The following is a 14,713-nucleotide window of genomic DNA, read 5'->3' on the forward strand; positions in this document are numbered from 1 at the left end:
GTTTGTTGCCTCCAAATTGTGTAAATTCTCTTTCTGTACTGATCTCCAAGCAATACTTGTGAGATAAACTTTATAGAGGTGCATTTCACACATTTAGTATCATCTGGATGTATTGAATAGACTCTGAAAGAAAAATCCTTGAGTGCCTAAATGAACGTGAATGTTGAATTGTGTCGTCTTCCTCTGAATATCAACCCTCGACTTTCACGGGTCACTACGGCAGATTTAGGAGACTTGTTATTTTGACTTTTAAAAGTATTTAATCTTGGCACGAATACCACATTGTGCATGCAAAAGCATCTCCTAAGCATGGAGCTGGAGCTTTAAATGGCTCCTTGAACCCTCGGGCACCCAGTTAATAAAACACCCACGTCAGCACAACGCTCCAGTCTCTCTCGCCGGGTTTCGGTCTTTAGGGCTGAGCAGGAAGTGGCTGACTGTGGACCCTGATCGCGAGAAAAAGGCCAAAGAAAAGCCTACAGGCAAGCCAAAAATGGATATTGTGACCGACGAGGGGGAGAACAGCCTCTATCGGGCGTCGGGTGAATCCAACCACCAGTGAGTATCGATGGGTTTTTATCACGGGTATCATGGCGAAGGGCGTAAGCGGGTCCTGTCGAATGCTCGCGCCGGGAGAGAGTCGCTGCATTCGGGTAAGCGAGGCAAATCCTCCCCGCTGCTCGCTGTGCTCCGGACCTCCGGCAAGAAGTGTGCGAGGGCGGGGTGTGGGGGGGGTCCACTTGAATAAAACGGGCGTTTCCCCCGTATAACCCGTAAACGAATTTCCTTAGAATAGTTATATACTAACAAAAGCCAGCACTGGGTTCTGTTGGGAGGTTTTTTTCCCATTGTGTGCTGGTCGCAGCCTGAAGTGGGCGTCGCTCCAGGACACTGGGCTGCTCTGGCGCGGCGCTGCCCGCTTTACCCTCGTCGGACTACCGCACTCTCGCGACGCTCTGCAGCTTCGCAAGCCTCAAATCGCTCCGATTTAATACATGCACATACTTTATATTGCATTCCATCGTGAAAAGATTTGGGACACCGTGGTTTGCGGGCGGGTGGGTTTTCTCGGGCGATGCAGCCTGTTAGGCTTGATCGCATAATTAAAAATGAATGTGTGTCGTAGTCGACATGAGGATGAGGAAAATGGGTTACTGTCCCCAAAAAAAGGCTATGACTGTGGTTTAGTGGATTTAAAGCTCGTGCCGCTACACAATGTTATATTCTCTCTCCTCGTTCTCGAGTGCGGTTGTAGCATCAGATATTAGACTTGCTACGCGCTTCCATTAAGGGTGATTACAGGGATTTGTCACCCGAAGCTCTCTGCCTGGTGTCGGGTGTAGCCCAGTTGTTGACGAAGTTTGATTGAAGGCAAGCTTAACCAATAGTAGTCTAGAGTTTGATCGAGGAGGCGGAGCGTCTCCAATGGGGTACTTGTGCAGCATCGTTTAGGTTCAGGAAGGTAAGTGCTCTCCCTTTATTTAAGAGTAGGTGGCTTGATTGACACTTTAAAAAAGTGTTGATTTGCTTCCTTTTCCGGATCACATGGTTAGCTATCTCAAAGCAGCATACATGCTTAACCATTTTTAAAATATGAGAGATCAATATAAAAAATAGACATGGTTATGCTATCTGGTGGAGGCCTACTCAAGATAACTTACTCATCAAATAACAACAAATCTCCTACGAAAACTGAAGTCTGCTGGAGAATACAAACGATTAAGAGTCATGTTAGGAGAAGAAATATTGGAAGATGTGTTAATTGTTGTTCATCTGGTAACTACATTGAATAGGAGTCAAGTAGAAATAAAATTCACAATCTTAAAATAAAATAAAAATCATCTTCACAATAATACATGTACTTGAGGTGAAAATGATAGTCATGAGATCCGAGACTGTATGATCCGATACTATTTTCGCTGAGACAACTGCAAATGCTGTGATACGTGAAGTGCTTCAATGCACGTTTAGCTAATAAGATTAAAACTGCCACACACTGCTGTGTCCTACAGGCAGCCTCAGCGATGGTTCAACACGGCCGACATCACGGCGGCTCACCAAACCAACCTGCTGAAGCAGCTCAACCAGCAGAGACGTCAGGAACTCTTTTGTGACTTCAGTGTACTGGTGGAGGGCCACCTCTTCAGGGCCCACCGCAACGTCCTGTGCGCCAGCAGCGGCTACTTCCGCATGCTGCTGACTCAGGGACTCGATGGCATGTCGGAATCTGCCAATGCCACCTTTGACTCTTTCAGCCCTGAGATCTTCACAGTCATCCTGGATTTCATCTATTCGGGCCAGCTGGACCTCTCCAGTCAAAATGTGATTGAAGTGATGTCCGCTGCCAGTTACTTGCAGATGAACAATGTCATCAACTACTGCAAGAATTTCATCAAATCTTCTTTGGACATCAGTGTGAAAGATGAAGACAGCGATCGATGTCACAGCTTGTCGGAGACCTGCAGCTTCATCAGTGGGGCTGGAGAGGAGACAGCAGATCAGCAGCAGCAACAGCGAGATCAACGTTCTGAAAGTCCACCACCTGCACTATGGACCAGGGACAGCTCCAGATCCCAGTCAAGCTTCATGAGCAAAGATTTGGAGAAGGATATTTCGTGTCCAGCATTTAAGACTGAGCCAAGTAGTCCTGCCAATGACATTAACACGGACTTTGAGGACCCCCAGGACCCTTTGTATACATTGCCAGTGCCAGAGCGCCGGCGTGGCAGAGGTGCAAATAAGAGAAAGGCGAGCAACAGCACCCACTCTAACCACCATGATGACCCAGACATCCAAGAGGCCAGCACACTGAAGGCAGAGAAGGCTGATGAGCTTTATGCCAATTTACCACAAATTGTGGGTGTTGTTGGAAACTTCGAAACCGGTAAGCACAAAGCAGCGACATTTGGGGAGTCCGAAACCAACGCGGTAAAAATATTGACTGCGACGGCTTCTCCTTCTGCTTTACAGAATCCAATTCCGCCATGCGCTTCAAATGCCCTTTCTGTACACACACGGTGAAAAGGAAGGCTGACCTCAAGCGTCATTTGCGCTGTCACACTGGCGAGAGACCGTATCCGTGTCAGGCCTGCAGTAAGCGATTTACTCGTCTGGAGCATCTCCGCAGCCACTTTGAGACGGTACAATTCAGGAGTATTCTTTTGCTTTTTGGCAAATCTATCAGGAAACTGCACCATTACCACCAGTAGGATGTCCTTTTTTTTTTTGCATAGCTTCCATTTTTATCAGGAGGACCGACAACAAGATTTTGGATCTGTGGGAATGATTCATTCAGATTGTTAGGTCAGGAGCAAGTATAATTCCATGTATCATACCTATTCCATATATCGGTATCAGATCACTACTGGCCTGATTTTAAAGTATTGAGTTCTCGTGGAGGCCGTGACCGATATTCAAAGGGATACTTGACTAATGTAGCTATTTTCAGCATTAAAAGTTCTTATTTTGTAACTTCATTCCTTTTCATCTCCAATTAATACCTTTAAAAAATGCATTTGTTGACTGAAAATGACATCGCATGTGCTCAGGGCTCAGGTAACAACCAATTACTGTTTAGCTTGTGAATTTCACATGTTCAAACCAAGAAAATTGGTGAGGTGTGATTGGTCTGAGCTCTCAACAATTGTTGAAACACAAATGAATAGGCTGGAATATATCGTCATCTGTGTCTCAATTTTTAAAAGAATCCAAATAAATCAAATTTTATACATCAAAGGTACTAGAGGTATCATTACTTAGCATCGGTGAATGCTCAAAGGCTGAAAGGCTGAAGTGGTATTGCATGCCGTATGTTGTTTGTAAACACAGTAGCTAATAGAGTACACCAAATCAAATGACAATACTCTGTGATCTGTGTTACGTGTTGTCAGATTCATCAAGCCAGGAAGCTGGTGTGCAGGAGGTGCAAGTGTCCGGTGACTGAAGACTCTGGCCAAGTGGTGTGTGAGGGCACACGGCGTTACCGAATGTGCCCGCTGTGCGTCCACGAAGTTGGCCGCGATACTATGCCCATGGACAGTTTGGAAGGAAGCAATGAGGAGCCGGCGCTTTTACTAGGTGTGGACGGCGAGGAGGAGCAGAGTAATAGGGCCTGGATGACGAATGATGACGATGACTTGGCCGAAGACTCCGGGGCTGACCTCATCATTCAACAAGTGGATGACAGCGATGAAGAGCTGCAGTGACATTTGACCAAAGTGCGTGTGTGTGTGCATATTCATGCATGTGTAAATATTGGCTGTGAGGCAACATGTTAAAGTCATGCCTGAGAATGTCGTGTGATCCGATTAGAAACCTGACAAGAAATGTCAATCTGGTGTGAATGGCCACTTCAACCAGAGTATACAACTCGCCAAGAATTGTAAAAATTGGATGCAGCTTTTACGGAAAGATTGAGTTGTTTGATATTCGTCTATATTAAGACAAGGGTAATTTTTAGTAAAAAGTGCCGGCCACTTGTCACGTTGCTAATCCAATGATGTATGCGTGTATGCATAAGTTTATTATGATACGCTGTATTATTCTTTTACTGTAATATAACTGGCTGATCAATTATTTCAGATCTTTTTACTTTTGTGGCAAGCTCATTGAGTTTATGTATATGCGGTATCTAAAGCATGCATCTTTAGTGTTTCTTTTGTAGTGTTTCAATGATAAGCTCTTAGCGTTATATACAATTTTTTGCATAAATGGAAAGACTTTTTTTTTACTTTTGAAGACAGATAAAAAGTCTGATAAAAAGTGAAGTGGGTTGTTGATTGAACCTGAAAAAGGAGAGAGAACTTATTTAATGAAGAGTGAATGATATGGAAATGTTCTGTTCCTTTTACCATTCAAAAGCTACCTTATATGTTATGATAGTAAGCCAATTAAAAGTTGTTATTTTTTGTTTGTTTTTTTTAAACTTTGGGACACATTAAAGATATTTTTGTAGACTTCTCTTGGTTGGAAATTACATCCTAAAATCAATAAAGTTACAACTCAGTTAACTTTTCAATTAAATGAACAACTTACAGTTTAATACTTTTCAAACTACATTTTAACTGTATGAATTGTATTAAGACACATCAAAGAAGTTAATTTGTATAAAACCTATTTAGAAAAGACTCTTCACAATTGATAGCGATGATTGACAGCCATTGCCTTGGTTTAAACCAGGGGTGTCCAAACCTTTTGCAAAGGGGTTATATTTGGTTAGATGAAAATGTATAGGGGCCAACATCTCGGACTGACATTCCTCGAACCAATACTGTTGTAAATTAACTTGTAAATATGCAACTATATCTTGTGCTGTCTGCAAATAGGTTGATATTGCAAATGAGAATCTATTGTCAATTGCATCACCAGAATAGATAGGAAGATTAAAATAATAATAAAGTAAAGATAGGTTGATATTGCGATGGATAATCTATTGTCAATTGAATTCCCAGGATAGTTGAAGATAAAAATAATAATAAATTAAATACAAAAGAACGATTTTATGAAAGTTGAATGAAATTTTTTTTACATGTTTGTTTTATTATTGTATTAATAACAACGGTGATATTGGTGGTTCGACTGCAGTAAACGGGCCAGATTGTATCATGCGAATTTCAAAAGGACACTAAACGGTGTGTGCGTGAACTGGGAAGGGATAGGGGAGAACGGGCCCACGGATTATGAGCGCTCGCTCATGTGCGCCTTCCCGTTCGTACGTGTTTTTTTCTGTGGCTCGCTCCGGGGTGCGCAGGTCCCCGTAACGGTACTAGCGGGCCACATAATATTGATTTTATGACACGATGCTTCGGGCTGGTCTAATTTAAGACACGGGCCGGAATTTGGGTATGATGGTTTAAACCCTCCCAACTGGGGAAAAGAAACCTCATTGAGGCAAAAAAAAAAAAAAAAGGGGGGGGGGGAAGAAGAAGAAACCTTATCAAAGGACCACAAATTGAGTTCTGTTGTTGTAGAATGTTATATAAAACAGCATACGAGTCTATTTAAGGAGACAAAGTGCCGCAGGTATGGGACAGTGGTTCTTCCTCAGAATTTAATAGTCCCGGTCTGTTAGTGCAAAACTACAGCCTCTGATTCAAACATTGATCGCCACCGAGTCCCCTTTGACCAGAAGAGGGAGCAGAAATGGCAACAAAAGAGGCCAAAAATGAATAGTTAAGCAACGTTTTAACTTTACACAACGTATTAACTTCTAACAAGTCATTACGCTGCGAGCATAAATTGGACAAGTGTTGTTTGTGACACACGTCATGATATTATTAATAGACGTTTCCATAAAATGACAACATAGATGCACTGGTGGGAGCCGTGAAAGGAGGTTCTAAATAAATTGGATAAAATGAATGGGATAAAATTAATAGCCTGGCTTGCCAAGCGATAAAATGACTACCCCCAACCATGACCAATTTATGGCCGCTAGAGAGCGCTGACGTGCCGTCAATCAGGTTAAGCAAGAATTTCAGCAGAAGAAGTCAGACCGGAGGATACCGGACCAACATGGCGGCCGTGTGGAGGCTTGTAAACAGAAGTGCCTTGAGCTCAGCGGCAATCGGACAACAGTACCTGCCGTTCAGCTCCACCGCGAAGGTTAGAGCACTTTGATGTGTGTGGATTTGAAGGTCAAGCACGTTTCAGAGATTGTCTTTAAATGGCTTCGTTTGAGATTCATTTTGTTTTCCCCCCACTCTGAAAAGAAAGGAACATTCCCTAAAAGAAAGTAGCACTTGGCATTTTGACATAAACCTCAGAACTACATCTGGATGTATATGCAGTATAAAGACACATTCTTGGAATGAAAACTATTTTATCTCAGAATTATGTCGGACTGGGATGTTTCTAAATCTAAATTGTAAATGTTGCTATCGTCCAAAACAGGTCAAATCAAGTGAAATTTGCTAAATTATAATTATTCCTTATGTTTACCAGCTTTACCTACTAGGATGGTCCTGCAAATGTATGTGTACCAGTACAGTAATATTTGTTATTTATGATATTGCCCTACTGTGTATATTTTCACCAAATTTGTTTAAAAAGTTGCATTAAAAATATATATATATATAAACAATTAAATGTTCTTCCGTTCAATGGCAAACGGTACAACAACCCTGTCAACAAAATAACAGGGCTTTCTTCAAATATTAACTGTGCAGAATTTAAAGAAATTATAATAGATGAAGGGAGAAAGTCTTGCTGTTTACATAGAATGACCTTGACCAGGCTCTTTTTGAAGTGATGTTTTTATGTGTAGGCTGGTGTAAGAGCAGGTTACACGCTGCCAGAGAGAGTGAAAATAGTGGAGGTGGGACCCAGAGATGGCCTTCAAAATGAAAAGGTGCTATATTATGATGTTTACTTCATGTTAATGTATTTCAGTTTTAAATGGTTTTCAAGTTTTAAAAAGTGTAACACATTTACCATTTTCTTTGTCAGACTATCGTGCCAACAGAGACCAAAATCCATTTGATAGACATGTTGTCAGAGTCAGGGCTGTCAGTAGTAGAAGCCACCAGCTTTGTATCGCCCAAGTGGGTTCCACAAGTAAGTCTGTGTCCGACAGTACGTCACATGTAAACGGTGTCACGCCTTGCACATGCAAATAGCACCACTGAAACTGCAAGACTACCCATGAGCATTTGCACACCTTGCTTTCAGTGTTACTGTTCCCTCTTACAGATGGCAGACCAAGTGGAGGTGATGAAAGGGATCTGCAGGAAACCTGGGGTGTCTTACCCGGTCCTCACTCCCAACCTCAAAGGATTCCAGGCTGCTGTGGGTATCGAGCACACCTTGTCCATCTGTTCGTTTGCCATATTTAGAACTTATGATGGCGTTTCCCTACTCCGACATCATCCCAGGTGAAGGCCGGCGCCTCCGAGGTCGCCATATTTGGTGCTGCATCTGAGATGTTCAGTAAAAAGAATATCAACTGCTCAGTGGATGAAAGTTTACGGCGCTTTGACGAGGTTGTAAAAGCGGCTAAAGAGGCTGGCGTACCTGTTAGAGGGTAAGCTAACCGGTAACTTAAAACAAACTTTTACTGATTAATCAATGACTGCATATCCTTTTGTCGTCCCGACAGATATGTGTCTTGTGTTCTTGGCTGCCCATATGAAGGCAATGTTCTTCCTGAAAAAGTTGCACATGTAAGTTCTCACTTAAATTCATCCACCAGTGCTTATACTGTACTCATTCAGCCTTTTTCAGCAGTCAAAATTATTATTTTGTCTTAAATTTATTTGTTAATCAATGCCTTTAAAAATACAATTGCCAATTGCTGTCAACTGAAAATGACATCACATGTGCTCAGGGAACAACCAATCACGACTCAGCTTCCGAATGTCACATGACCAAACCCGGAAAATGGGCAACCGTCATTTTCAGTCAACAGCAAATACCAAATTTCTTTTTAAAGGTATTCATCGGACATGAAAAATAATGAAGTTATTAAATTATTTACAGACAAAATATTAACATTTACTGCTTTTAAGGCTAAATAAGTATCTTGTTAACAAGCCTTAAACTTCGAGTCAATTTTTCTATACTGTCATTATGATAATGATGGGGTGCAAACACAATGTTAGAATAGTAGATATTTCAATTCCCTCAGCTAAAATGCCCAAGAATAAAATAATTTGAGAACTATCTGCGTGCAATCCATGCAACAATGCTTCAACATTCTTTTTTAGTTTCACTCGAGGGGTTGAACCAGTTCGTCAACTCGTCCACAAGTTGACCTTACAACTATGTATTGATATTAAGATTAATTTGTACTTTTCTGCCGTCAACTCCAATGCTCTCAGCAAAATGTACATCTAACAAGGGAACACAGCATAGTCAAGACTACTGGCTCCTACAGTACAGGTGTCTTTGCAGGTGGCAAAGCGTCTGTACTCCATGGGCTGCTATGAGATTTCCCTCGGCGACACAATTGGAGTGGGCACTCCAGGCAGCATGCAGGAAATGCTGGCAGCCGTGAGCCGTGACGTGCCAGTCAAGGCCTTGGCCGTGCACTGTCACGACACGTACGGGCAGGCCCTCGCAAATATCCTTGTAGCCTTGCAGGTTTGTTGTTTCAACGTTTTCTCTCGCTCACACTGTGGCTTGCTTCAAGATGTTGTTGTTACTCCCAGTGGAAATTTCATCAAAAACTGACATAAAAGATTTGAACTTTGTTTATTTTAACACTCACAGCTCACTGAAGTCTGCCCACTTCCAAACATTCATGCTCTAATAATGCCGCATTTCTTCCAGTGACATACTATTAAAACTATAAACGACTGAAAATCAGCGATATACAGTAGTAGGGCGAATTGATAATCTGCCTCGCTGCGTTATTGTGGCAATACTCATAATTTTATCACGGACACACAGATGTACTTAATGTGAGTTTTTTGTGGGTGTTGCTTGTCATGACTATCTTTTGCCTCTAGATGGGAGTGAGTGTGGTGGACTCTTCCGTTTCGGGGCTAGGTGGTTGCCCTTATGCACAGGGTGCTTCTGGAAACGTTGCCACAGAAGATGTTGTCTACATGCTTCACGGACTTGGGATTCAAACTGTTAGTATTGATGACTGTTTACACCATCCAGAAATTTGGGGGTAGCTCAAATTATCTCAAATTTTAATGAGATTTGAAAAGATTACCGGGGGGATAAAAAAATTTATGTTAGTTTTAAGTTTGACTTTTTCTTGTTATCAGGTGAACAAAGCCATTTTGCAGCATTGAAAATGCTTTGTGTTAGAATATGAAATTCAGAAAAAACACCTGCTTAGAAGCAGATTTGGACATGGTACAAAAAAATGCTGTCCCTGGTGGTTCGCATATTGAACAATTGTGAAGTTTTGTGAAGTCAAACTATTTGTTTAAATGTTGAAATTTACATGACAAATGTAAGATTATCGTATTCAATTTTGATTGCCAAGGACATGTAGCTACTTAATTCATTTTAAACTGTCAAATTATGTGGAACATCCTTAATTTTTGACAATGTTTTATCGGATAATCATTATCATAATTGTTATGTCGCAATCACTTGCAGCCATCTTTATCTTTATTTATCTTCTTCCTAGGGAGTGGACCTCGCCAAGCTGATGGACGCAGGAGCTTTTATTTGTCGAAGCCTTAATAAGAAAACCAGTTCTAAAGTGGCTCAGGCAACCTGCAAACTGTAGGAACATTTTTAGTCGTGAGAATTTCTAACTCTGTGCTTTCATCAGCGCACACACACATACCGAAACTGTTCCCTTGCTCCTCCATATTGTTTTATTTGTCTGCCATCATGACAATGTCCCTTTGATATTTGCATGATGTTGATGCGTCAGAAATACTATTCACCTCAGTCATTTGAATCTCTTTGTATGACGGCATTGTTTGGACAGTGCCTTAAATAGAGCCAGTCTAGTTACATTTTGATTGATCAACTCACTGTTGATGAAATGTTGTGTTGGTCCTGAAATCTCCATTTCTATTACTTCCACTCACTCTTGAAAGAAATTTGTAATTGTGAGTATTTTTTCATGCAGAATTTAAAGTGTAATGTGTTATTTATTTTGTCAAATGCTGTACATATAAAACTTGAATGACAGAAATAAACATTTTGGTCCATTCAAACGTTTTTCAGTAAGTTTTTGATGCATTATAAATGCCAACTATATTAAAGGTATTTATTTAATATTTAAGGATATTGATTTTTAAAATACTATTGTTGTCTTTGTAACACTCCAATCGTTTTGTTTGTTCAGAAAGTAGTTCAGTCATTGCACTTTTGCCGCACCTCACAGGAACCTGTCACACAGGCAAGCTGAGATTCTTACTGCATGCCTCAAACACTTGGACACAGAAAAAAAAATTTAATTTGCAACTGCCCAATCAGATGACTTTGCAAATTAAATGTTTGTGTAAATATATGTACATGTAGTATATGTATATATATACACATAGACCAGTCATGTTCAATAAATTTAACATGTATAAAAATAAACAACTTATGAAAATTACATATTATACAAAATTCTCAGGGTGTTGTAGCATTAGCCAGCACAGCACAAACAGCAGCATTCCTTTCGGCTGATTTAAATCAACAGTGGTCTTGGAGAATGCGATGTTGACTAAAAATCCCAAACAAACAGTATGTGTTGTAAGAAAGTCCTGAATGTGCCTGCTTGGGGTTTAGATGAGGAAATACATGACATGCACTTTATCACCCTCATGAATCCAGACAGCATGCCCAACCCCCACAAAAAAAGTAAAAAAACGAGTTTTGAGCTCATTAACATACAATTACAGTTGTCAGCCATAGTGGTGTGCCCACATTCCAGAAACTTGACCACCATCAAGTGACTTGAGCTCTGCTTGCAGGTGTTCCCAGCACATCAGAATTACGTACATTGAAAAGCTAGATGAAATGCACAGAGGAATTCATGTCAAGGTATGTCCGACCAGTGTCCATTCACAATTAATTGAGTCTATTAGTAAGGGATGGCTTTTAAAGGCCGAGAGCCTTTACTGTATTGACTCAACTTACAGGGGCTGACACGCACTATGGTTTGGCCCATAGCTCAAAATGTGTTTTTAAGACTGCGAGTGAGTCATAGCCCAAGCACAACTGATGGGTTTTCAGTCTCTTTTGGTTTGGCTCTCAGCAAGGAGTAGACAAATTTGGAGCAGAGGCCCGAATCTTGTCATCAAACTTCAGCATGGACAATCTGTACTCTGGCTTGTTTGTAGATGGAGGCTTATCCTCCATGTCCATTTTGGGCAAAGGGTCAACGCAGTTGTTGAGAAGGTCATCCATGTACTCTTCGGTGGTCGCAGGGGGGGGTTGTTTGGGACTGTTGACCTTTTTGACAATTCGCACGATTCTCTTGGCGATGAGGTAGATGATCTCACAGATGTTGAGGACGATGCAGAGGGCAGACGCGCCCACCATGAAGTAGGTGAACACTTTCTTCTCAGTGGGGTGGCCAATGTAGCAGTCCACTATGTTGGGGCAAGGAAACACCTCGCACTTGACAAGCCTGGGCAGGTAGAAGCTGTCATAAATGTGGTGGAGCATGTAGAGGAAGGCGATCTCGATGCCCGTCTTGACGAAGAGGCTGACCAGGTAGGTCCACCACAGGCCGCCATGTTTCTTGCCCGTGTTGCTGTAGAGTTTGGCGTTCTCACCGTTCTTGATTTTGTGCTTGCGCTCGCGGTCATCACGGTAGGCCACGTGCATGACCACCATGAAGGACGGGCAGGAGATGAAGATCAGCTGCAGCGCCCACAGGCGGATGTGCGAGATGGGGAAGTAGTGGTCATAGCAGACGTTGGAGCATCCCGGTTGCTTGGTGTTGCAATCAAAGTCCTTCTGCTCGTCACCCCACACCCGTTCGGCTGCCACCACATACACCATCACTCTGAATACAAACACCACGGACAGCCAGATGCGCCCAAAGGCTGTGGAGTACTTGTTCACCCCACTCAGGAGAGCTTGGAATGTCTTCCAGTCCATGATTGGCTAGTTGATCAGATGTGTCTTCTATGGAGCTCTTATTCTTTACAGGGTTCTGGTTTGAAGGGCAAGCAGATGACTGTGAACATTTGAACTCAGTAACATAATGCGATCTCAGAAGGCAACACAAGGGACAGTTTCAAATTGACAAATATACAAATAATGTATAATATAATATAATATAATATATACACAAATAATATATAATATAATATGATATAATATAAATTACATACGTACATATATTTTTAAACAACACTACACACAGGTTAAAAAATTTACATAACATAATAGGCTCATTTAGTCTTGTGTTGCAACATTTGTGAACATTTACACATCAATTGATGTCATCCATGAGAAAAGCCTTGCACTGTATCCACACTCAACTTCTATTTCCGGGTTTTATAACTTGATTTATCAGTTAAGCGTTAACACGAAATATATTATCTGACTCATATTAATTTGAAGTTTAAGGTTATATGTCGTGTAGCTTTTTATGCTGTCGCAAAAATTTTTTCAGAATTCTCACAGTACGACGCCTATGACACTCCGATCGCTTTTGTTGATAAGATCAATTCTAGTTTATAAAACAAGTCACATAACTGCGTTAACGTGTACAAAAAATTGTATAAGCCAACAACACTTTGAGTTCTGAGGTTTTGACAACTTTTCCATTTGTCCATTAGCAAAGCTCTTATTTACAAACCGACCCAAACGCATCAGAGGAGGAAGCGTTCATCTTACCAATAGACGTCTCAGTCCATTTGCGGTGAAGAAGATGATCGATCAATCGTGTTGCCAGCACATTATTGTCGATTATTTGACGGTCGTTTTTGCCTTGAAACACAAAGAGTGGCAGTGCGTTCAGGTAAAGGAGCGCACGCTTGAGAAATGCGCCTGTGGGTGTGGTTAGACAATCCAAAAAGACCACAGACTGAAGGGAGCCCAGATGTTACTCCCTCCCTCAAGCCTGTCTCACGCTCTCATTCACACTACGCAGCACAGTTCAGCTCACACTTTTTCTTCGAATATTAAATTACTGTACATGATAACCCTTATCACCTTTTACCTGTCTCTTCTCAGGTTAGGAATTCTTGCGTTTAAAGGTAATGTTTTTGTAATCCTATGTTGTTTGCTCTCTGTGTTACCAGGATTCCAAGTCTTTTGTCCTGACTTGTTTTCAGAGACAGATCCACCCTCCACTGTTTTTTTTTATTTACCTGAGCCTGCATGAACAGTATGCTCCTTTTGTGAGTCAAGCTGTGCGTCATCATCACTTTTGAACACATTGTTAACTACTGTGATGTATGTACATCAAAATCGTTTTGTGCAAGTTAAGTCGGAATGTTAAGTTGTTAACACTGTGACACAAGTGTAAAGAAAAAAAGAACAAGACACTATTTACATCACAATATAAAAACTCAAAAAATGGTTAACAAGGGCATGGTTAGCTGGAAACTTAGTATTAGCAGCTGGCCTACAATGTATTATTCTCTTCTTACTTTATCTTGATGAAGATAGACAAGATTGAAAATAAGTGTGACAAAAAGGTCACCCTTAAAATAAACCGTTTCACTTTCATTCTCCAAATTTGGTTGAATTTTGAATTCTGCATCCTCAATCTTAAGAAGCTACGTATCTGTTCAAAAAACATACATTATAGTTAGATATCAGTTCTCATAAAATGGTTGTTGTTTGTAAGATTCCATATTTTTGTGTAACCTCTTCGATTCAAGTCCAAAATCTATAAAGGCAAAATTGTAATCACTCTTCAACTGTCCAAATACTTTTGAACTGTAAAATGATGGCGAAACAAACAAAAGCCAGCAAGTGTTGTCTTGTCTGTGTAGATTCTTTATCATAAGTAAGGTTGGAGGTAAGGCGGAATCGAGGCAAATTGCAGTTTGATTTAGCAAACATGTCAACACTTGTACACCGCGGTTTGTTTTCAGACATGTCCGTCATAATACCCGAGTGTTAATGTGGCAGAAAATGACTTCATTTGTTCACTATTCATTTCAAACACTTTTCAAGTCCAGTCAAGCTTCACGAACCAAGCCCTTAAACTCAAGGATAAATGAATACTATCTGTCAGCTAAATCATAATGATACCACACGGAAACTGGTAGAATGCCACCAGGAAGCTTGATGACAAAAATCTTTTTACATCCTTGTCACTCTTCTTCCTGTGCCCGTAAAAAAACCT

At 41.1% G+C, this 14,713-nt stretch overlaps 3 protein-coding genes across 4 annotated transcripts; 2 read left to right on the plus strand and 1 right to left on the minus strand.

Annotated features, from left to right (window-relative positions):
* The first annotated feature begins 363 nt into the window (after positions 1–363).
* Positions 364–4,955, plus strand: zbtb8a (zinc finger and BTB domain containing 8A). Its single transcript, XM_088401022.1, has 4 exons — positions 364–558; positions 2,013–2,884; positions 2,971–3,140; positions 3,891–4,955. Exons 1-4 carry the CDS (start codon positions 494–496, stop codon positions 4,203–4,205), a joined length of 1,422 nt encoding a protein of 473 aa, XP_088257148.1. The 5' UTR covers positions 364–493; the 3' UTR covers positions 4,206–4,955.
* Positions 4,956–6,443: 1,488 nt separating this feature from the next.
* hmgcl (3-hydroxy-3-methylglutaryl-CoA lyase) lies at positions 6,444–10,625 on the plus strand. Its single transcript, XM_088400304.1, has 9 exons — positions 6,444–6,603; positions 7,265–7,348; positions 7,447–7,554; positions 7,690–7,785; positions 7,872–8,020; positions 8,096–8,159; positions 8,890–9,078; positions 9,447–9,572; positions 10,085–10,625. Exons 1-9 carry the CDS (start codon positions 6,514–6,516, stop codon positions 10,184–10,186), a joined length of 1,008 nt encoding a protein of 335 aa, XP_088256430.1. The 5' UTR covers positions 6,444–6,513; the 3' UTR covers positions 10,187–10,625.
* Positions 10,626–10,960: 335 nt separating this feature from the next.
* Positions 10,961–13,715, minus strand: gjb3 (gap junction protein beta 3). Of its 2 annotated transcripts, XM_088400306.1 has the most exons (3): positions 13,577–13,715; positions 13,252–13,344; positions 10,961–12,562 (listed from the first exon to the last, which is right to left on the minus strand). In XM_088400306.1, the coding sequence occupies exon 3, from the start codon at positions 12,505–12,507 to the stop codon at positions 11,653–11,655; it is 855 nt and encodes a 284-aa protein (XP_088256432.1). In that variant the 5' UTR covers positions 12,508–12,562; positions 13,252–13,344; positions 13,577–13,715; the 3' UTR covers positions 10,961–11,652. The 2 variants fall into 2 exon arrangements, with proteins under 2 accessions (XP_088256432.1, XP_088256431.1); XM_088400305.1 differs by lacking the exon at positions 13,577–13,715 and having other exon boundaries at positions 13,252–13,499.
* Between the last annotated feature and the right edge of the window lie 998 nt (positions 13,716–14,713).

Source organism: Syngnathus floridae, chromosome 16 (assembly GCF_059516105.1).
Source record: "Syngnathus floridae isolate MCC-2025c chromosome 16, RoL_Sflo_1.0, whole genome shotgun sequence".
NCBI classification, from domain to species: domain Eukaryota; kingdom Metazoa; phylum Chordata; class Actinopteri; order Syngnathiformes; family Syngnathidae; genus Syngnathus; species Syngnathus floridae.

Coding starts and splice junctions, on each gene's coding strand:
- zbtb8a (XM_088401022.1), top strand. CDS start 494: ATGGATATTGTGACCGACGAGGGGGAGAACAGCCTCTATCGGGCGTCG. Junction 559..2,012: donor TCGGGTGAATCCAACCACCA/GTGAGTATCGAT, acceptor TGTGTCCTACAG/GCAGCCTCAGCGATGGTTCA. Junction 3,141..3,890: donor TCCGCAGCCACTTTGAGACG/GTACAATTCAGG, acceptor ACGTGTTGTCAG/ATTCATCAAGCCAGGAAGCT.
- hmgcl (XM_088400304.1), top strand. CDS start 6,514: ATGGCGGCCGTGTGGAGGCTTGTAAACAGAAGTGCCTTGAGCTCAGCG. Junction 6,604..7,264: donor CGTTCAGCTCCACCGCGAAG/GTTAGAGCACTT, acceptor TTTTATGTGTAG/GCTGGTGTAAGAGCAGGTTA. Junction 9,079..9,446: donor ATATCCTTGTAGCCTTGCAG/GTTTGTTGTTTC, acceptor TTTTGCCTCTAG/ATGGGAGTGAGTGTGGTGGA.
- gjb3 (XM_088400306.1), bottom strand. CDS start 12,507: ATGGACTGGAAGACATTCCAAGCTCTCCTGAGTGGGGTGAACAAGTAC.